This window comes from Scomber scombrus, chromosome 8, assembly GCF_963691925.1.
Source record: "Scomber scombrus chromosome 8, fScoSco1.1, whole genome shotgun sequence".
Classification (NCBI taxonomy): domain Eukaryota; kingdom Metazoa; phylum Chordata; class Actinopteri; order Scombriformes; family Scombridae; genus Scomber; species Scomber scombrus.
In genome coordinates, this window is record NC_084977.1 from 20,730,956 (window position 1) to 20,753,564 (window position 22,609).

Consider the following 22,609-nt stretch of genomic DNA (forward strand, 5'->3'; position numbering starts at 1 on the left):
CAGAGCGTTTTCCACCGAACCTCCAAACCGAGTAGGAAGATAGCTGTGGTCTAACACAACGGCTGAAATGTTAACAAATGGAGATGAAGACGACATCTCTACTGCAGACAAGGACACAGTGTCATCTTGGGCTGCCACATTGCCTGTCTCACTAGGTGAGACACCACACCGAACCATCAGGCGGCGGAAGATGGCCTGGAACTGGCATGCAGACGGATTGTTATTCCAGCCACCTTGTATGGAAAACAGGCACACAATACATACATTACTCACAAGACATAACACACAAAGATATTCATTAAGTATATTTTCAGAATTTATTGTAATTAAAATGACATCAACCTTACCTGATGCTCTGATCGAATTAAATAGGAGCTCCAAGTGATCCTGGCTGAACCTGTAGGTCAGGACATACCGCTGAACTTGGAGCAGTTCAGGAATCATCAGCATTAATGTGTCTATGTTGATAATAAAACCGATGACAGATAAGTACCTGCAAAAGAAAAAAGTTTTATTACTCTGATCATGGCAAAACAAGACACCTCAAGAAAACACCATATCATTTTGTTCATTCAAAGCAGTAAAGTGAATTTTCCATCACATCCATCAGTAATGTATAATCACCAATTCTTGAGTGCCTATCACAGGGGTGCAAACTCACAGAGAATGAAAATGTTAAACAGCTACCAGGGCGGATAGATAATTAGTTTGCATCCATGTTTTTAGGAATGGGATCCGTTTCTTGTTTAACTTATACAGTATATTTGTAGGACACTTAGCTAACTAGGAACAATGAAATTGCAGAACTGGGAAAACTTGAGAACAAGAACACATGCAAGAACACATGCAAGAACACATGCAAGAACACATGCAAGAACACATGCAATACATACCATTTTGACACCTGCATGTATTTGATGTTGTGTAATACATACCATTTAGAAACATCTAGGATCTGAAACACACTCAATACAGTATAATTCAAACAGAAAAACAAAACTGTGGATTAAAAAACATTGAAGAGAAGAGAGAACATCATATCAACATACATACCATCCTTCTGACACCTGCATAAACTTTATGTGGTGTAATACATACCATTTAGAAGCATCTGAGACCTGAAACACACTGAATACAAGACAATTCTGACGAACAAAACTGAACACTGAAAAAAATTGAAATAAAAGAGCATCATGCCCCTTGTGTGGGACTGAATACAAAACAATTTGAACAGAGACAAAACTAAAGGAAAAAACATTGTAACAGTAGCATCATATGAACCTGATGCAGAGAACGGAGCATCTTAGGAACTCGATGCATAAGAGAACAGTGTTGAACTCATGCCATGAACTTTTCATGCAATAATAACAATATAATAACAAGCACTATTTAATAGACCTCTTGGATTGATGGAGAGGTGTTCCATCTTTTGTCACCAAAGTGAGCAAGTACTCCCTGGCTCTTGACAAACATTCTTTCCTCTCCATCCAATTCAAAGCACCCAAGGATTGCGTCCATTCATGATGTCAAACAGCCTGTCAATCATCTATAAAGAAATATCGGCATCTAAATCACTATCAGTACAGGGTTTCATTAGGTATCACATAGTTGAAATCAATACTCATCTATTCAAAATATACAGAGAACAGAGTACTTATTTCTAAACTGTATGTTCAACGTGTAAACATGCAAGTATTAGTATTTGCTTGACTTCTTTCTTTCCGTTGGCCTGCTTTGTACTACAGCAAATTTCACACAGAGCTTTACCACTATAAAATTTGTGAAGGTATGTATAAGGTTATGTAAGAACTTTTGTATTTATGAAGAATATGCAATATCACGGTTTATGACAATATTTACATGTTGAATTTAGAGAGTCAGAATTATCAATGAATTGTTCCTGATGCTCAAATCAAATTTTGATGAATTGTTTTAAAAAAACATGTACTTGGTTCTATAATTACTAATTGTATTACCTCAATGAATTCTGCCGTTGCCTCACTGTGTTTAAATTGAGAGTAACCAAGATCCCTCATTGTGCGGAGAGCTATTGACACGGAGCGACTCAATGTTTGTGCAGCCAGGGACACCCTCATTTTCTGGTTCTCATAGTACACATGTTTGTCTGTGATTTTATTTGCAGCATGCAGTCCATCTTTCTTTTGCACATCATTTAGATAATTGATGTACCTCCAATTGATCTGTCCAGTGGTCGATGCAATTGGACTGTATGCCTGCAGAGTAAGAATCAGTCACTGCTCAAACAAGTACAAACAGCAAAATGTTGATCATCACATCCAACCATAACTGTGCTAATGAACAGACAACAATATTTAGATATAACTTTTAGCAGCAGACACATAACTTGTACAAATAGGTCTACAACGATCATCATTTACCTGCAACATATTACGTGCCAACTTCAGCATGTGGCATGCGTCCATCATTACAAATACATTCTCACCAGTCACAGGATGCGGGAAACTGGTTTTAAGCGGCTTTCGTGGGTTTCCCTTCAGCTCACACCCAAGTAGATTGCACATTCTGATGTTGGAGGCATGCCCATCCATTGTTACACTTACCACTCTTCACTGTGGTCTTTGCCCTCTTTTCTCTGGCCATGGCATTCTTCTTCTCTCGCTCCAGACTTTCCACTATTGCTAAGGCTTCATTGAGTCTGGCCTTAAGAGAGGTAGGAGAAGCAGGCAAGGCATAGCCATGATCCTAGTAGAAAGAGGGATGAACATGGTTTGACCCACATTCTTTCTTATAGTCATCGCCTGTCAAAGCCCCTGCCAGCACTGTGTGTGTGTGTGTGTGTGTGTGTGTGTGTGTGTGTGTGTGTGTGTGTGTGGCAGGAATGCATGTTCAACATGTCTTCAATTGTGTGTGTATGGGTTTATTTGTGAGCGTGTTTAATATGGGTGGCAGCAAATAAGTGAGATTTTAATATGTCCAGGACCATTATGATATGATGTTTAAAATAGAAATACTCACATCATTAGGCTGAGGTTGTGGGTGTGAGGTTGCAGTGTTTGAGGCATCCTGAGAGGCCAGACAGGCTCTCCTCAGATCTTCTGGAGGTACACGTAGTCCTGCCCTTTTCCGGCTAAAATGAAGAAGCATAATACTTGAAAATATATATACAGTATACAGGGATAAGTATCACACCCTGCCCTGTGATTGATATATTTACATTTATGAATGCTAATAGCCTTATCATGATACACCTACTCTTTGGAGATGAACCGGGAAGCTGAAGATGGATGGAATAACACCATCTCTGAGTCGGACAATCTGACCTGTCCTATCTAAATCGTCCTGCTTAAAATGCTCACTGCAAAGCACTGATGAATCACTTGCAGTGAATCCTTCCCTCCTCAAAGCCACTTCCCACTTCTTCCTAACATCTCTGTCTTTGGGAAACCTTCAAAATGAAAACGGGAGATTTGGGAGAAACATTTTACAAAGGAGGTTAGCTTATTTTCTAAGTTCTTCTTCCTATTTTTCTATTTCCTATTATTCCTATTTACTTCTTCTTCCTATTTTCTTCTTTCAAATGTCTTAGAACCTTTCTTCAACAAAACTCCTATTTTGATGTTGATAATGAACCAAAGCTGCTGAAATTGTGAGTAAGCTTGTTTGCAAACTATTCTACAGTCAGATGTTCTGTTGTCTGATTTCGCTGGTGGACATAAATACAGTACAGTATTATTCTATTCACTAAGTACAACCAATAATAATGTTCAATCTTACTTGTGAAAAGTAATCCCCCGAGCCCTGTTTTGAACAGTCCGCCGATTTTGACAGCAATACGCGCACAGTGCTCAGGCATCTTACTGTTTTGGTGGTTGTCTCGTCAGCGCCAATAGGCAGTAGCGGTTGATTCGGCGTCTACTCTTTATTATGTCTATGGATAGGATGACCGGTTCGAGATGGCGGCCGAAATTCTCGTATCCCAGCAGCCAATGCGGCGTCTACTCTTTATTATGGCTGTGTCTCAATTCAGGGGCTGCATCCTTGTAAGGACGCGGCCTCGCGGTCTTCGAAGACCGCGTGCTACTGAGGAACCTCAGAAGGACGCATCAACCGTTGTGAAATGGGACGGTCTAGCCTTCGAAGCATTTCCTTGTTGCGTCACCAGCTTCGTCACCAGCTGTTCCCGCCCATAAGACGCGAAAGGCACACACAGAAGTATAAGACAAACAGCAGAAAGAAGAAAAAAACATAAGAATAAGACAAACAGAAGAAAGAAGAGGTGGTGGTTGGAAATGTTACATATTTTATTATTTTTTAGTTATTATAGTATCATATAATTTCATTATTATAACAAATGTTTCAAATACTACTCATGTTTTTTTTTTTTTAAAGAAAAAAAAGAAAAGGAAACGGATATTTATCATTGCCACCCAGTGGATGATGCGCAATTCAACACTGCTTGACCCAAGATACCGAGGGGACCTCATTAAGCCACCTGAGCTAAATGTGTGTTATAAAAGCAGAACTGGTAGCGGAGATGACGGCGGCAGCAGAAGCAACACGTGAATGTCTTTTGCAAAGCACATTTTTGAGTGTTTAATTAATTATTAATCTAAATGATTTTGAATTTTATTGTTTTTAGTATAATTCGTTTCGTTCGTTTAAGACCTTGGTTAAGATCATTTTATATAATTCGCTTTGCACGGGGGGGAGAGGGGGCGGCATCGTCCATCGGACCAACCCCAGTGGACAGTGGAGACCAGACCCCCAAACACCCTGAATACCAGCCCAGATGATGTCCCACTGACCACAGAAGACACCAGGGTCTTTATTGTGGCATCCCATCCAGCCCAGCAGCACTGCCAGGGACTCCTGCTCAGCCTATTACATTATTTTTTTTATTTTTTATTTTATTATTTTATTAATTTGTTATTATTTATGAATTATTTTTTATTATTATAGTAAATCATTTGGAATTTTAGTAGTGTTGTATTTAATAATACATATTTTGTTAATAATTTGTTCATAATTGTACATCATTTTCTAATAATAATCTGTAAATAGTTATTTGTGATGTATTTTTTGTAAATAGTTAAATGTTAAGACTGCCCCCTTGTAGAGTTAAGTTTCATCCTTTGCTAATAAAAGAAAATATTAGAAAAAATATTAAATTCCTTGTTGTTCCTGAACAGTAGCACTTAATGACGTTTGCTAATCCTGTTATAAATTGTACTTAAATTGTAAATACTAAATGGAAAAGACAACGTGTAACAATTAACAATATTTTTTATTTTATAGCAATACCATATAAAAACATAAACATTTATTGACAATAACAACCATTGTTCTTTTCGCGGGACTGCACATAGATATATATGGAACGTCATGTTCTATAGATATCTATGGGACTGAACAGCGGCGCGCAAAGGATCTTGGGATATATAAGGCCGCTAAGGATAGTAGCGATGCATCCTCAAAAACAGGGAAAACAAGGACGCATTTTGAGGCTGCGTTTGAGCATTCGTTTGAGAAGTCTTCGAATTGGGACAGGCCTTGGCGCGGCGCTGTGACGTAACCGCCCTTAAAATGCGTCCTTACGAGGATGCAGCCCCTGAATTGAGACACAGCCATTGTCTACGGTCTGAACCATAGACATAATAAAGAGTAGACGCCGCATCAACCGCTACTGCCTATTGGCGCTGACGAGCCGTTGGGCCGCCATCTTGGACAGGTCACCCGCTCCACTCAGTGTAATCTGTTTGGCAGGCGCAATGAAGTGTCAGCGCATTTAATCAATCATAACTCACTGAATACTTAACTGATTTTCACGCGTTTTTTTTTGCTGCAAACGTCATACATGTAGCTATGATACAGGACATATGGTTTGGCGTATATTAATATTCATAGTGGGCTTAACAGTAATATAATATTCTGATACGTGCTATATGTGATGTATGATAGGTATTTTGCAAAACACACACACACATATGTATGTATGTATATATATATATATACTACACTAATATATATATATACATCTATATATATCAATCTATCTATATATCTTTATCTGTCTATATATATATATATATATATATATATATATATATATATATAGACAGATAAAGATATATAGATAGATTGATATATATAGATGTATATATATATATATATATATAGACAGATAAAGATATATAGATAGATTGATATATATGTTACACGTTGTCTATATATATATATATATATATATATATATATATATAATGTATTCATATGTTGTTTCTTCATTTTTCAACTTATTAAAAAAGCTGAGTAGTACTTTTACTGCCTCTATCTGCTTCTGCATCTCTATCTATATTAGTGTATTATATGTATATATATACATATATATACACATATATGCATATACAGATGCAGAAGCAGATAGAGGCAGTAAAAGTACTACTCAGCTTTTTTAATAAGTTGAAAAATTAATAAACAATATAAGGATACATTTATTTATATATATATATATAGACAGATAGTGATATATAGATAGATATAGTGATAGATAGATATAGATATTTATATAGATAGACAGGGTTACCCAACAGAATAAAAAAGAGTGACAACCATGAGTGACTAGAACAAAGCCTGGATAACAAATGGGGAGGGGAAGGAAGTAGAAATGCCTCTCTCATCTTGCTTTGCAGACTTGCATAACAAAGCGGAGAGAGAATAAAAATAAAACCATATTTACACATGTACAAAGTTGCTCATGAAAGTATTATATGAGCTAAAACCCCTGAAAGAGGACTGTTTTGCAGAGCTTCTTTCTCGTGCTCCCTTTCTGCAGGTCAAGAGAGGTGAGTTTGGCAATGTGGTGCAGCCTTATCTTAAGAAACACAGACACAACCAATGACAACAAGTTGGAATGATGGTTGTCGATGCCAAACTGTGTCTCCTCAATGTGTTCCCCAAGCAGAAAAACATCCTCCGTTCCAATCTCCTCCCGGACGATGTGTGTGACTGTCGACACCTTTGGAGCTTGCTTTGTTGAAGCTCGGCGAATCACCCTCTCTGCAGCTCTCAGCACCTTCACTGTACCTTGTGATGGAATCACTAGGCCACCGTTGTTTTTCAGGGTTAGAAGGTGGTAGCTCTCGTCAAATGATGCTGGAACAGCATCTCTGACCAAGCTCGCACGGCACAAATCACAGGACAGCTTTCGCAGAATCTGCCGGACTACAAATCCTGCTATGTAGACCAGAGCGTTTTCCACCAAACCTCCAAACCGAGTGGGAAGATAGCTGTGGTCTAACACAACGGCTGAAATGTTAACAAATGGAGATGGGTGCTCTTCAGCAGTTTCTGAAGACGACATCTCTACTGCAGACAAGGACACAGTGTCATCTTGGGCTGCCACATTGCCTGTCTCACTAGGTGAGACACCACACCGAACCATCAGGCGGCGGAAGATGGCCTGGAACTGGCATGCAGACGGATTGTTATTCCAGCCACCTTGTATGGAAAACAGGCACACAATACATACATTACTCACAAGACATAACACACAAAGATATTCATTAAGTATATTTTCAGAATTTATTGTAATTAAAATGACATCAACCTTACCTGATGCTCTGATTGAATTAAATAGGAGCTCCAAGTGATCCTGGCTGAACCTGTAGGTCAGGACATACCGCTGAACTTGGAGCAGTTCAGGAATCATCAGCATTAATGTGTCTATATTGATAATAAAACCGATGACAGATAAGTACCTGCAAAAGAAAAAAGTTTTATTACTCTGATCATGGCAAAACAAGACTCCTCAAGAAAACACCATATCATTTTGTTCATTCAAAGCAGTAAGTGAATTTTCCATCATATCCATCAGTAATGTATAATCACCAATTCTTGAGTGCCTATCACAGGGGTGCAAACTCACAGAGAATGAAAATGTTAAACAGCTACCAGGGCGGATAGATAATTAGTTTGCATCCATGTTTTTAGGAATGGGATCCGTTTCTTGTTTAACTTATACAGTATATTTGTAGGACACTTAGCTAACTAGGAACAATGAAATTGCAGAACTGGGAAAACTTGAGAACAACAACACATGCAAGAACACATGCAAGAACACATGCAAGAACACATGCAAGAACACATGCAAAAACACATGCAAGAACACATGCAATACATACCATTTTGACACCTGCATGTATTTGATGTTGTGTAATACATACCATTTAGAAACATCTAGGATCTGAAACACACTCAATACAGTATAATTCAAACAGAAAAACAAAACTGTGGATTAAAAAACATTGAAGAGAAGAGAGAACATCATATCAACGTACAAACCATCCTTCTGACACCTGCATAAACTTTATGTGGTGTAATACATACCATTTAGAAGCATCTGAGACCTGAAACACACTGAATACAAGACAATTCTGACGAACAAAACTGAACACTGAAAAAAATTGAAATAAAAGAGCATCATGCCCCTTGTGTGGGACTGAATACAAAACAATTTGAACAGAGACAAAACTAAAGGAAAAAACATTGTAACAGTAGCATCATATGAACCTGATGCAGAGAACGGAGCATCTTAGGAACTCGATGCATAAGAGAACAGTGTTGAACTCATGCCATGAACTTTTCATGCAATAATAACAATATAATAACAAGCACTATTTAATAGACCTCTTGGATTGATGGAGAGGTGTTCCATCTTTTGTCACCAAAGTGAGCAAGTACTCCCTGGCTCTTGACAAACATTCTTTCCTCTCCATCCAATTCAAAGCACCCAAGGATTGCGTCCATTCATGATGTCAAACAGCCTGTCAATCATCTATAAAGAAATATCGGCATCTAAATCACTATCAGTACAGGGTTTCATTAGGTATCACATAGTTGAAATCAATACTCATCTATTCAAAATATACAGAGAACAGAGTACTTATTTCTAAACTGTATGTTCAACGTGTAAACATGCAAGTATTAGTATTTGCTTGACTTCTTTCTTTCCGTTGGCCTGCTTTGTACTACAGCAAATTTCACACAGAGCTTTACCACTATAAAATTTGTGAAGGTATGTATAAGGTTATGTAAGAACTTTTGTATTTATGAAGAATATGCAATATCACGGTTTATGACAATATTTACATGTTGAATTTAGAGAGTCAGAATTATCAATGAATTGTTCCTGATGCTCAAATCAAATTTTGATGAATTGTTTTAAAAAAACATGTACTTGGTTCTATAATTACTAATTGTATTACCTCAATGAATTCTGCCGTTGCCTCACTGTGTTTAAATTGAGAGTAACCAAGATCCCTCATTGTGCGGAGAGCTATTGACACGGAGCGACTCAATGTTTGTGCAGCCAGGGACACCCTCATTTTCTGGTTCTCATAGTACACATGTTTGTCTGTGATTTTATTTGCAGCATGCAGTCCATCTTTCTTTTGCACATCATTTAGATAATTGATGTACCTCCAATTGATCTGTCCAGTGGTCGATGCAATTGGACTGTATGCCTGCAGAGTAAGAATCAGTCACTGCTCAAACAAGTACAAACAGCAAAATGTTGATCATCACATCCAACCATAACTGTGCTAATGAACAGACAACAATATTTAGATATAACTTTTAGCAGCAGACACATAACTTGTACAAATAGGTCTACAACGATCATCATTTACCTGCAACATATTACGTGCCAACTTCAGCATGTGGCATGCGTCCATCATTACAAATACATTCTCACCAGTCACAGGATGCGGGAAACTGGTTTTAAGCGGCTTTCGTGGGTTTCCCTTCAGCTCACACCCAAGTAGATTGCACATTCTGATGTTGGAGGCATGCCCATCCATTGTTACACTTACCACTCTTCACTGTGGTCTTTGCCCTCTTTTCTCTGGCCATGGCATTCTTCTTCTCTCGCTCCAGACTTTCCACTATTGCTAAGGCTTCATTGAGTCTGGCCTTAAGAGAGGTAGGAGAAGCAGGCAAGGCATAGCCATGATCCTAGTAGAAAGAGGGATGAACATGGTTTGACCCACATTCTTTCTTATAGTCATCGCCTGTCAAAGCCCCTGCCAGCACTGTGTGTGTGTGTGTGTGTGTGTGTGTGTGTGTGTGTGTGTGTGTGTGTGTGGCAGGAATGCATGTTCAACATGTCTTCAATTGTGTGTGTATGGGTTTATTTGTGAGCGTGTTTAATATGGGTGGCAGCAAATAAGTGAGATTTTAATATGTCCAGGACCATTATGATATGATGTTTAAAATAGAAATACTCACATCATTAGGCTGAGGTTGTGGGTGTGAGGTTGCAGTGTTTGAGGCATCCTGAGAGGCCAGACAGGCTCTCCTCAGATCTTCTGGAGGTACACGTAGTCCTGCCCTTTTCCGGCTAAAATGAAGAAGCATAATACTTGAAAATATATATACAGTATACAGGGATAAGTATCACACCCTGCCCTGTGATTGATATATTTACATTTATGAATGCTAATAGCCTTATCATGATACACCTACTCTTTGGAGATGAACCGGGAAGCTGAAGATGGATGGAATAACACCATCTCTGAGTCGGACAATCTGACCTGTCCTATCTAAATCGTCCTGCTTAAAATGCTCACTGCAAAGCACTGATGAATCACTTGCAGTGAATCCTTCCCTCCTCAAAGCCACTTCCCACTTCTTCCTAACATCTCTGTCTTTGGGAAACCTTCAAAATGAAAACGGGAGATTTGGGAGAAACATTTTACAAAGGAGGTTAGCTTATTTTCTAAGTTCTTCTTCCTATTTTTCTATTTCCTATTATTCCTATTTACTTCTTCTTCCTATTTTCTTCTTTCAAATGTCTTAGAACCTTTCTTCAACAAAACTCCTATTTTGATGTTGATAATGAACCAAAGCTGCTGAAATTGTGAGTAAGCTTGTTTGCAAACTATTCTACAGTCAGATGTTCTGTTGTCTGATTTCGCTGGTGGACATAAATACAGTACAGTATTATTCTATTCACTAAGTACAACCAATAATAATGTTCAATCTTACTTGTGAAAAGTAATCCCCCGAGCCCTGTTTTGAACAGTCCGCCGATTTTGACAGCAATACGCGCACAGTGCTCAGGCATCTTACTGTTTTGGTGGTTGTCTCGTCAGCGCCAATAGGCAGTAGCGGTTGATTCGGCGTCTACTCTTTATTATGTCTATGGATAGGATGACCGGTTCGAGATGGCGGCCGAAATTCTCGTATCCCAGCAGCCAATGCGGCGTCTACTCTTTATTATGGCTGTGTCTCAATTCAGGGGCTGCATCCTTGTAAGGACGCGGCCTCGCGGTCTTCGAAGACCGCGTGCTACTGAGGAACCTCAGAAGGACGCATCAACCGTTGTGAAATGGGACGGTCTAGCCTTCGAAGCATTTCCTTGTTGCGTCACCAGCTTCGTCACCAGCTGTTCCCGCCCATAAGACGCGAAAGGCACACACAGAAGTATAAGACAAACAGCAGAAAGAAGAAAAAAACATAAGAATAAGACAAACAGAAGAAAGAAGAGGTGGTGGTTGGAAATGTTACATATTTTATTATTTTTTAGTTATTATAGTATCATATAATTTCATTATTATAACAAATGTTTCAAATACTACTCATGTTTTTTTTTTTTTAAAGAAAAAAAAGAAAAGGAAACGGATATTTATCATTGCCACCCAGTGGATGATGCGCAATTCAACACTGCTTGACCCAAGATACCGAGGGGACCTCATTAAGCCACCTGAGCTAAATGTGTGTTATAAAAGCAGAACTGGTAGCGGAGATGACGGCGGCAGCAGAAGCAACACGTGAATGTCTTTTGCAAAGCACATTTTTGAGTGTTTAATTAATTATTAATCTAAATGATTTTGAATTTTATTGTTTTTAGTATAATTCGTTTCGTTCGTTTAAGACCTTGGTTAAGATCATTTTATATAATTCGCTTTGCACGGGGGGGAGAGGGGGCGGCATCGTCCATCGGACCAACCCCAGTGGACAGTGGAGACCAGACCCCCAAACACCCTGAATACCAGCCCAGATGATGTCCCACTGACCACAGAAGACACCAGGGTCTTTATTGTGGCATCCCATCCAGCCCAGCAGCACTGCCAGGGACTCCTGCTCAGCCTATTACATTATTTTTTTTATTTTTTATTTTATTATTTTATTAATTTGTTATTATTTATGAATTATTTTTTATTATTATAGTAAATCATTTGGAATTTTAGTAGTGTTGTATTTAATAATACATATTTTGTTAATAATTTGTTCATAATTGTACATCATTTTCTAATAATAATCTGTAAATAGTTATTTGTGATGTATTTTTTGTAAATAGTTAAATGTTAAGACTGCCCCCTTGTAGAGTTAAGTTTCATCCTTTGCTAATAAAAGAAAATATTAGAAAAAATATTAAATTCCTTGTTGTTCCTGAACAGTAGCACTTAATGACGTTTGCTAATCCTGTTATAAATTGTACTTAAATTGTAAATACTAAATGGAAAAGACAACGTGTAACAATTAACAATATTTTTTATTTTATAGCAATACCATATAAAAACATAAACATTTATTGACAATAACAACCATTGTTCTTTTCGCGGGACTGCACATAGATATATATGGAACGTCATGTTCTATAGATATCTATGGGACTGAACAGCGGCGCGCAAAGGATCTTGGGATATATAAGGCCGCTAAGGATAGTAGCGATGCATCCTCAAAAACAGGGAAAACAAGGACGCATTTTGAGGCTGCGTTTGAGCATTCGTTTGAGAAGTCTTCGAATTGGGACAGGCCTTGGCGCGGCGCTGTGACGTAACCGCCCTTAAAATGCGTCCTTACGAGGATGCAGCCCCTGAATTGAGACACAGCCATTGTCTACGGTCTGAACCATAGACATAATAAAGAGTAGACGCCGCATCAACCGCTACTGCCTATTGGCGCTGACGAGCCGTTGGGCCGCCATCTTGGACAGGTCACCCGCTCCACTCAGTGTAATCTGTTTGGCAGGCGCAATGAAGTGTCAGCGCATTTAATCAATCATAACTCACTGAATACTTAACTGATTTTCACGCGGTTTTTTTTGCTGCAAACGTCATACATGTAGCTATGATACAGGACATATGGTTTGGCGTATATTAATATTCATAGTGGGCTTAACAGTAATATAATATTCTGATACGTGCTATATGTGATGTATGATAGGTATTTTGCAAAACACACACACACATATGTATGTATGTATATATATATATATACTACACTAATATATATATATATACATCTATATATATCAATCTATCTATATATCTTTATCTGTCTATATATATATATATATATATATATATATATATATATATATATAGACAGATAAAGATATATAGATAGATTGATATATATAGATGTATATATATATATATATATATATAGACAGATAAAGATATATAGATAGATTGATATATATGTTACACGTTGTCTATATATATATATATATATATATATATATATATATAATGTATTCATATGTTGTTTCTTCATTTTTCAACTTATTAAAAAAGCTGAGTAGTACTTTTACTGCCTCTATCTGCTTCTGCATCTCTATCTATATTAGTGTATTATATGTATATATATACATATATATACACATATATGCATATACAGATGCAGAAGCAGATAGAGGCAGTAAAAGTACTACTCAGCTTTTTTAATAAGTTGAAAAATTAATAAACAATATAAGGATACATTTATTTATATATATATATAGACAGATAGTGATATATAGATAGATATAGTGATAGATAGATATAGATATTTATATAGATAGACAGGGTTACCCAACAGAATAAAAAAGAGTGACAACCATGAGTGACTAGAACAAAGCCTGGATAACAAATGGGGAGGGGAAGGAAGTAGAAATGCCTCTCTCATCTTGCTTTGCAGACTTGCATAACAAAGCGGAGAGAGAATAAAAATAAAACCATATTTACACATGTACAAAGTTGCTCATGAAAGTATTATATGAGCTAAAACCCCTGAAAGAGGACTGTTTTGCAGAGCTTCTTTCTCGTGCTCCCTTTCTGCAGGTCAAGAGAGGTGAGTTTGGCAATGTGGTGCAGCCTTATCTTAAGAAACACAGACACAACCAATGACAACAAGTTGGAATGATGGTTGTCGATGCCAAACTGTGTCTCCTCAATGTGTTCCCCAAGCAGAAAAACATCCTCCGTTCCAATCTCCTCCCGGACGATGTGTGTGACTGTCGACACCTTTGGAGCTTGCTTTGTTGAAGCTCGGCGAATCACCCTCTCTGCAGCTCTCAGCACCTTCACTGTACCTTGTGATGGAATCACTAGGCCACCGTTGTTTTTCAGGGTTAGAAGGTGGTAGCTCTCGTCAAATGATGCTGGAACAGCATCTCTGACCAAGCTCGCACGGCACAAATCACAGGACAGCTTTCGCAGAATCTGCCGGACTACAAATCCTGCTATGTAGACCAGAGCGTTTTCCACCAAACCTCCAAACCGAGTGGGAAGATAGCTGTGGTCTAACACAACGGCTGAAATGTTAACAAATGGAGATGGGTGCTCTTCAGCAGTTTCTGAAGACGACATCTCTACTGCAGACAAGGACACAGTGTCATCTTGGGCTGCCACATTGCCTGTCTCACTAGGTGAGACACCACACCGAACCATCAGGCGGCGGAAGATGGCCTGGAACTGGCATGCAGACGGATTGTTATTCCAGCCACCTTGTATGGAAAACAGGCACACAATACATACATTACTCACAAGACATAACACACAAAGATATTCATTAAGTATATTTTCAGAATTTATTGTAATTAAAATGACATCAACCTTACCTGATGCTCTGATTGAATTAAATAGGAGCTCCAAGTGATCCTGGCTGAACCTGTAGGTCAGGACATACCGCTGAACTTGGAGCAGTTCAGGAATCATCAGCATTAATGTGTCTATATTGATAATAAAACCGATGACAGATAAGTACCTGCAAAAGAAAAAAGTTTTATTACTCTGATCATGGCAAAACAAGACACCTCAAGAAAACACCATATCATTTTGTTCATTCAAAGCAGTAAGTGAATTTTCCATCATATCCATCAGTAATGTATAATCACCAATTCTTGAGTGCCTATCACAGGGGTGCAAACTCACAGAGAATGAAAATGTTAAACAGCTACCAGGGCGGATAGATAATTAGTTTGCATCCATGTTTTTAGGAATGGGATCCGTTTCTTGTTTAACTTATACAGTATATTTGTAGGACACTTAGCTAACTAGGAACAATGAAATTGCAGAACTGGGAAAACTTGAGAACAACAACACATGCAAGAACACATGCAAGAACACATGCAAGAACACATGCAAGAACACATGCAAAAACACATGCAAGAACACATGCAATACATACCATTTTGACACCTGCATGTATTTGATGTTGTGTAATACATACCATTTAGAAACATCTAGGATCTGAAACACACTCAATACAGTATAATTCAAACAGAAAAACAAAACTGTGGATTAAAAAACATTGAAGAGAAGAGAGAACATCATATCAACGTACAAACCATCCTTCTGACACCTGCATAAACTTTATGTGGTGTAATACATACCATTTAGAAGCATCTGGGGCCTGAAACACACTGAATACAAGACAATTCTGACGAACAAAACTGAACACTGAAAAAAATTGAAATAAAAGAGCATCATGCCCCTTGTGTGGGACTGAATACAAAACAATTTGAACAGAGACAAAACTAAAGGAAAAAACATTGTAACAGTAGCATCATATGAACCTGATGCAGAGAACGGAGCATCTTAGGAACTCGATGCATAAGAGAACAGTGTTGAACTCATGCAATGAACTTTTCATGCAATAACAAGCACTATTTTAATAGACCTCTTGGATTGATGGAGAGGTGTTCCATCTTTTGTCACCAAAGTGGTCTGAACCATAGACATAATAAAGAGTAGACGCCGCATTGGCTGCTGGGATACGAGAATTTCGGCCGCCATCTTGAACCGGTCATCCTATCCATAGACATAATAAAGAGTAGACGCCGAATCAACCGCTACTGCCTATTGGCGCTGACGAGACAACCACCAAAACAGTAAGATGCCTGAGCACTGTGCGGCGTATTGCTGTCAAAATCGGCGGACTGTTCAAAACAGGGCTCGAGGGATTACTTTTCACAAGTAAGATTTAACATTATTATTGGTTGTACTTAGTGAATAGAATAATACTGTACTGTATTTATGTCCACCAGCGAAATCAGACAACAGAACATCTGACTGTAGAATAGTTTGCAAACAAGCTTACTCACAATTTCAGCAGCTTTGGTTCATTATCAACATCAAAATAGGAGTTTTGTTGAAGAAAGGTTCTAAGACATTTGAAAGAAGAAAATAGGAAGAAGTAAATAGGAATAATAGGAAATAGAAAAATAGGAAGAAGAACTTAGAAAATAAGCTAACCTCCTTTGTAAAATGTTTCTCCCAAATCTCCCGTTTTCATTTTGAAGGTTTCCCAAAGACAGAGATGTTAGGAAGAAGTGGGAAGTGGCTTTGAGGAGGGAAGGATTCACTGCAAGTGATTCATCAGTGCTTTGCAGTGAGCATTTTAAGCAGGACGATTTAGATAGGACAGGTCAGATTGTCCGACTCAGAGATGGTGTTATTCCATCCATCTTCAGCTTCCCGGTTCATCTCCAAAGAGTAGGTGTATCATGATAAGGCTATTAGCATTCATAAATGTAAATATATCAATCACAGGGCAGGGTGTGATACTTATCCCTGTATACTGTATATATATTTTCAAGTATTATGCTTCTTCATTTTAGCCGGAAAAGGGCAGGACTACGTGTACCTCCAGAAGATCTGAGGAGAGCCTGTCTGGCCTCTCAGGATGCCTCAAACACTGCAACCTCACACCCACAACCTCAGCCTAATGATGTGAGTATTTCTATTTTAAACATCATATCATAATGGTCCTGGACATATTAAAATCTCACTTATTTGCTGCCACACATATTAAACACGCTCACAAATAAACCCATACGCACACAATTGAAGACATGTTGAACATGCATTCCTGCCACCCACACACACACACACACACACACACACACACACACACACACACACACACACACACACACACACACACACACACACACACAGTGCTGGCAGGGGCTTTGACAGGCGATGACTATAAGAAAGAATGTGGGTCATACTCTAGTGGTGTCAAATTGATGTGTGTGAAGTGAGACAATCAAACCATGTTCATCCCTCTTTCTACTAGGATCATGGCTATGCCTTGCCTGCTTCTCCTACCTCTCTTAAGGCCAGACTCAATGAAGCCTTAGCAAGAGTGGAAAGTCTGGAGCGAGAGAAGAAGAATGCCATGGCCAGAGAAAAGAGGGCAAAGACCACAGTGAAGAGTCTTTTAGGAGATTTGAGGGAAAAAAACCTTATTAACGAAGAGCTCGAAGAGAGGCTTGAATTCTACTCAGGTAAGATGAAATTAGCACTTTGAAATCCACATCTACATCTTATTCTTACACTCTTTATTAAACTCCTTAGTTGTTATCTGAAGGGGACTTATTCATTTTTGCTCATAAAATTTCAGATCTTCAGATAGACTTCATGGCAAAGCAGGGCCATGAGTACACAAAGGCCTACAGAGAGTTTGCCCTCACACTCCATCTACATGGTCCAAAGGCATACAAATACCTAAGAGAGACTCAACATTTTCCCCTCCCACATCCACATACATTACAAAGGTATTCTTAATATTGTCCGATTTAATTTTTGGAAATTACTGATGCAAATACGTTAAATAGCTACTTCTCTTTTTACAGGTGGCTGTGTTCGGTGGATGACAAGCCAGGCTTGAATAAAATGATGCTGGATATGCTGGAGAGGAGATGCCTGGAAGACCAGGCTAAATATGGATGCGTTGCACTCATGTTGGATGCCATGGCCATCAGAAAACACGTGCAATATAATCCACATACCCAGTCAATGTCTGGTTTTGTAGACATGGGTGATGGAAACAGTGAGACTGATGTTGCTACTGAGGCTCTTGTGTTCATGGTGGTTGGAATACAAGGACATTGGAAGGCTCCCATTGCATACTACCTGATGAATTCTCTGTCACCAGTAACACAAAGGGTCCTTCTCAGTCATGCTTTGGAGGAGCTGCATGCACGGGGCATTCGGGTGGTAAGTGTAACAATGGATGGGCATGCCTCCAACATCAGAATGTGCAATCTACTTGGGTGTGAGCTGAAGGGAAACCCACGAGAGCCACTTAAAACCAGTTTCCCGCATCCTGTGACTGGTGAGAATGTATTTGTAATGATGGACGCATGCCACATGCTGAAGTTGGCACGTAATATGTTGCAGGTAAATGATGATCGTTGTAGACCTATTTGTACAAGTTATGTGTCTGCTGCTAAAAGTTATATCTAAATATTGTTGTCTGTTCATTAGCACAGTTCTGGTTGGATGTGATGATCAACATTTTGCTGTTTGTACTTGTTTGAGCAGTGACTGATTCTTACTCTGCAGGCATACAGTCCAATTGCATCGACCACTGGACAGATCAATTGGAGGTACATCAATTATCTAAATGATGTGCAAAAGAAAGATGGACTGCATGCTGCAAATAAAATCACAGACAAACATGTGTACTATGAGAACCAGAAAATGAGGGTGTCCCTGGCTGCACAAACATTGAGTCGCTCCGTGTCAGTAGCTCTCCGCACAATGAGGGATCTTGGTTACTCTCAATTTAAACACAGTGAGGCAACAGCAGAATTCATTGAGGTAATACAATTAGTAATTATAGAACCAAGTACATGTTTTTTTTAAATAATTCATCAAAATTTGATTTGAGCATCAGGAACAATTCATTGATAATTCTGACTCTCTAAATTCAACATGTAAATATTGTCATAAACCGTGATATTGCATATTCTTCATAAATACAAAAGTTCTTACATAACCTTATACATACCTTCACAAATTTTATAGTGGTAAAGCTCTGTGTGAAATTTGCTGTAGTACAAAGCAGGCCTACGGAAAGAAAGAAGTCAAGCAAATACTGTACTAATACTTGCATGTTTACACGTTGAACATACAGTTTAGAAATAAGTACTCTGTTCTCTGTATATTTTGAATAGATGAGTATTGATTTCAACTATGTGATACCTAATGAAACCCTGTACTGATAGTGATTTAGATGCCGATATTTCTTTATAGATGATTGACAGGCTGTTTGACATCATGAATGGACGCAATCCTCGTGCAAAAGGATTCAAAGCTCCCTTGGGTGCTTTGAATTGGATGGAGAGGAAAGAATGTTTGTCAAGAGCCAGGGAGTACTTGCTCACTTTGGTGACAAAAGATGGAACACCTCTCCATCAATCCAAGAGGTCTATTAAAATAGTGCTTGTTATTGCATGAAAAGTTCATTGCATGAGTTCAACACTGTTCTCTTATGCATCGAGTTCCTAAGATGCTCCGTTCTCTGCATCAGGTTCATATGATGCTACTGTTACAATGTTTTTTCCTTTAGTTTTGTCTCTGTTCAAATTGTTTTGTATTCAGTCCCACACAAGGGGCATGATGCTCTTTTATTTCAATTTTTTTCAGTGTTCAGTTTTGTTCGTCAGAATTGTCTTGTATTCAGTGTGTTTCAGGCCCCAGATGCTTCTAAATGGTATGTATTACACCACATAAAGTTTATGCAGGTGTCAGAAGGATGGTTTGTACGTTGATATGATGTTCTCTCTTCTCTTCAATGTTTTTTAATCCACAGTTTTGTTTTTCTGTTTGAATTATACTGTATTGAGTGTGTTTCAGATCCTAGATGTTTCTAAATGGTATGTATTACACAACATCAAATACATGCAGGTGTCAAAATGGTATGTATTGCATGTGTTCTTGCATGTGTTCTTGCATGTGTTCTTGCATGTGTTCTTGCATGTGTTCTTGTTCTCAAGTTTTCCCAGTTCTGCAATTTCATTGTTCCTAGTTAGCTAAGTGTCCTACAAATATACTGTATAAGTTAAACAAGAAACGGATCCCATTCCTAAAAACATGGATGCAAACTAATTATCTATCCGCCCTGGTAGCTGTTTAACATTTTCATTCTCTGTGAGTTTGCACCCCTGTGATAGGCACTCAAGAATTGGTGATTATACATTACTGATGGATGTGATGGAAAATTCACTTACTGCTTTGAATGAACAAAATGATATGGTGTTTTCTTGAGGAGTCTTGTTTTGCCATGATCAGAGTAATAAAACTTTTTTCTTTTGCAGGTACTTATCTGTCATCGGTTTTATTATCAATATAGACACATTAATGCTGATGATTCCTGAACTGCTCCAAGTTCAGCGGTATGTCCTGACCTACAGGTTCAGCCAGGATCACTTGGAGCTCCTATTTAATTCAATCAGAGCATCAGGTAAGGTTGATGTCATTTTAATTACAATAAATTCTGAAAATATACTTAATGAATATCTTTGTGTGTTATGTCTTGTGAGTAATGTATGTATTGTGTGCCTGTTTTCCATACAAGGTGGCTGGAATAACAATCCGTCTGCATGCCAGTTCCAGGCCATCTTCCGCCGCCTGATGGTTCGGTGTGGTGTCTCACCTAGTGAGACAGGCAATGTGGCAGCCCAAGATGACACTGTGTCCTTGTCTGCAGTAGAGATGTCGTCTTCAGAAACTGCTGAAGAGCACCCATCTCCATTTGTTAACATTTCAGCCGTTGTGTTAGACCACAGCTATCTTCCCACTCGGTTTGGAGGTTTGGTGGAAAACGCTCTGGTCTACATAGCAGGATTTGTAGTCCGGCAGATTCTGCGAAAGCTGTCCTGTGATTTGTGCCGTGCGAGCTTGGTCAGAGATGCTGTTCCAGCATCATTTGACGAGAGCTACCACCTTCTAACCCTGAAAAACAACGGTGGCCTAGTGATTCCATCACAAGGTACAGTGAAGGTGCTGAGAGCTGCAGAGAGGGTGATTCGCCGAGCTTCAACAAAGCAAGCTCCAAAGGTGTCGACAGTCACACACATCGTCCGGGAGGAGATTGGAACGGAGGATGTTTTTCTGCTTGGGGAACACATTGAGGAGACACAGTTTGGCATCGACAACCATCATTCCAACTTGTTGTCATTGGTTGTGTCTGTGTTTCTTAAGATAAGGCTGCACCACATTGCCAAACTCACCTCTCTTGACCTGCAGAAAGGGAGCACGAGAAAGAAGCTCTGCAAAACAGTCCTCTTTCAGGGGTTTTAGCTCATATAATACTTTCATGAGCAACTTTGTACATGTGTAAATATGGTTTTATTTTTATTCTCTCTCCGCTTTGTTATGCAAGTCTGCAAAGCAAGATGAGAGAGGCATTTCTACTTCCTTCCCCTCCCCATTTGTTATCCAGGCTTTGTTCTAGTCACTCATGGTTGTCACTCTTTTTTATTCTGTTGTGTAACCCTGTCTATCTATATAAATATCTATATCTATCTATCACTATATCTATCTATATATCACTATCTGTCTATATATATATATAAATAAATGTATCCTTATATTGTTTATTAATTTTTCAACTTATTAAAAAAGCTGAGTAGTACTTTTACTGCCTCATATCTATCTATATATATCAATCTATATATATGTCTATCTTTATCTATATATATATATATATATATATATATATCTGTCTATGTCTTTATATATATATATATCACTATATCTATATATATATCACTATATCTGTCTATTTATATATATATAAATAATGTATTCATATGTTGTTTCCTCATTTTTCAACTTATTAAAAAAGCTGAGTAGTACTTTTACTGCCTCTATCTGCTTCTGCATCTGTATATGCATATATGTGTATATATATGTATATATGTATATATATACATATAATACACTAATATAGATAGAGATGCAGAAGCAGATAGAGGCAGTAAAAGTACTACTCAGCTTTTTTAATAAGTTGAAAAATGAAGAAACAACATATGAATACATTATATATATATATATATAGAGAGAGACAGATAAAGATATATAGATATATATATATATATATATATATATATACATACATACATATGTGTGTGTGTGTTTTGCAAAATACCTATCATACATCACATATAGCACGTATCAGAATATTATATTACTGTTAAGCCCACTATGAATATTAATATACGCCAAACCATATGTCCTGTATCATAGCTACATGTATGACGTTTGCAGCAAAAAAAACCGCGTGAAAATCAGTTAAGTATTCAGTGAGTTATGATTGATTAAATGCGCTGACACTTCATTGCGCCTGCCAAACAGATTACACTGAGTGGAGCGGGTGACCTGTCCAAGATGGCGGCCCAACGGCTCGTCAGCGCCAATAGGCAGTAGCGGTTGATGCGGCGTCTACTCTTTATTATGTCTATGGTCTGAACTACTCTAGTTGGTGCTCCAGTATAATCGGTCCGCCTGAAACTCATCCAGTGAGAAACGTTCCGCGGTGCAAAAATAAGTGTGTTTAAAATGCGTCA

General features: G+C 38.3%; 3 protein-coding genes and 3 pseudogenes across 3 annotated transcripts; 2 read left to right on the top strand and 4 right to left on the bottom strand.

Annotated features, from left to right (window-relative positions):
• Positions 1-2,405: 2,405 nt before the first annotated feature.
• On the bottom strand, positions 2,406-3,835 carry LOC133985138 (THAP domain-containing protein 6-like; annotated as a pseudogene).
• Positions 3,836-6,731: 2,896 nt separating this feature from the next.
• On the bottom strand, positions 6,732-7,775 carry LOC133984990 (uncharacterized). The gene is made up of 2 exons (XM_062424523.1): positions 7,594-7,775; positions 6,732-7,479 (listed from the first exon to the last, which is right to left on the bottom strand). Exons 1-2 carry the CDS (start codon positions 7,694-7,696, stop codon positions 6,755-6,757), a joined length of 828 nt encoding a protein of 275 aa, XP_062280507.1. The 5' UTR covers positions 7,697-7,775; the 3' UTR covers positions 6,732-6,754.
• A 1,899-nt stretch (positions 7,776-9,674) lies between these two features.
• Positions 9,675-11,104, bottom strand: LOC133984991 (THAP domain-containing protein 6-like; annotated as a pseudogene).
• Positions 11,105-14,004: 2,900 nt separating this feature from the next.
• Positions 14,005-15,048, bottom strand: LOC133985064 (uncharacterized). The gene is made up of 2 exons (XM_062424618.1): positions 14,867-15,048; positions 14,005-14,752 (listed from the first exon to the last, which is right to left on the bottom strand). The coding sequence occupies exons 1-2, from the start codon at positions 14,967-14,969 to the stop codon at positions 14,028-14,030; spliced, it is 828 nt and encodes a 275-aa protein (XP_062280602.1). The 5' UTR covers positions 14,970-15,048; the 3' UTR covers positions 14,005-14,027.
• Positions 15,049-16,143: 1,095 nt separating this feature from the next.
• On the top strand, positions 16,144-18,313 carry LOC133984677 (THAP domain-containing protein 6-like; annotated as a pseudogene).
• Positions 18,314-20,320: 2,007 nt separating this feature from the next.
• LOC133984984 (uncharacterized) lies at positions 20,321-21,364 on the top strand. Its single transcript, XM_062424515.1, has 2 exons — positions 20,321-20,502; positions 20,617-21,364. The coding sequence occupies exons 1-2, from the start codon at positions 20,400-20,402 to the stop codon at positions 21,339-21,341; spliced, it is 828 nt and encodes a 275-aa protein (XP_062280499.1). The 5' UTR covers positions 20,321-20,399; the 3' UTR covers positions 21,342-21,364.
• Positions 21,365-22,609: the final 1,245 nt, after the last annotated feature.

Coding starts and splice junctions, on each gene's coding strand:
- LOC133984990 (XM_062424523.1), bottom strand. CDS start 7,696: ATGCTGATGATTCCTGAACTGCTCCAAGTTCAGCGGTATGTCCTGACC. Junction 7,480..7,593: donor TAATTCAATCAGAGCATCAG/GTAAGGTTGATG, acceptor TTTCCATACAAG/GTGGCTGGAATAACAATCCG.
- LOC133984984 (XM_062424515.1), top strand. CDS start 20,400: ATGCTGATGATTCCTGAACTGCTCCAAGTTCAGCGGTATGTCCTGACC. Junction 20,503..20,616: donor TAATTCAATCAGAGCATCAG/GTAAGGTTGATG, acceptor TTTCCATACAAG/GTGGCTGGAATAACAATCCG.
- LOC133985064 (XM_062424618.1), bottom strand. CDS start 14,969: ATGCTGATGATTCCTGAACTGCTCCAAGTTCAGCGGTATGTCCTGACC. Junction 14,753..14,866: donor TAATTCAATCAGAGCATCAG/GTAAGGTTGATG, acceptor TTTCCATACAAG/GTGGCTGGAATAACAATCCG.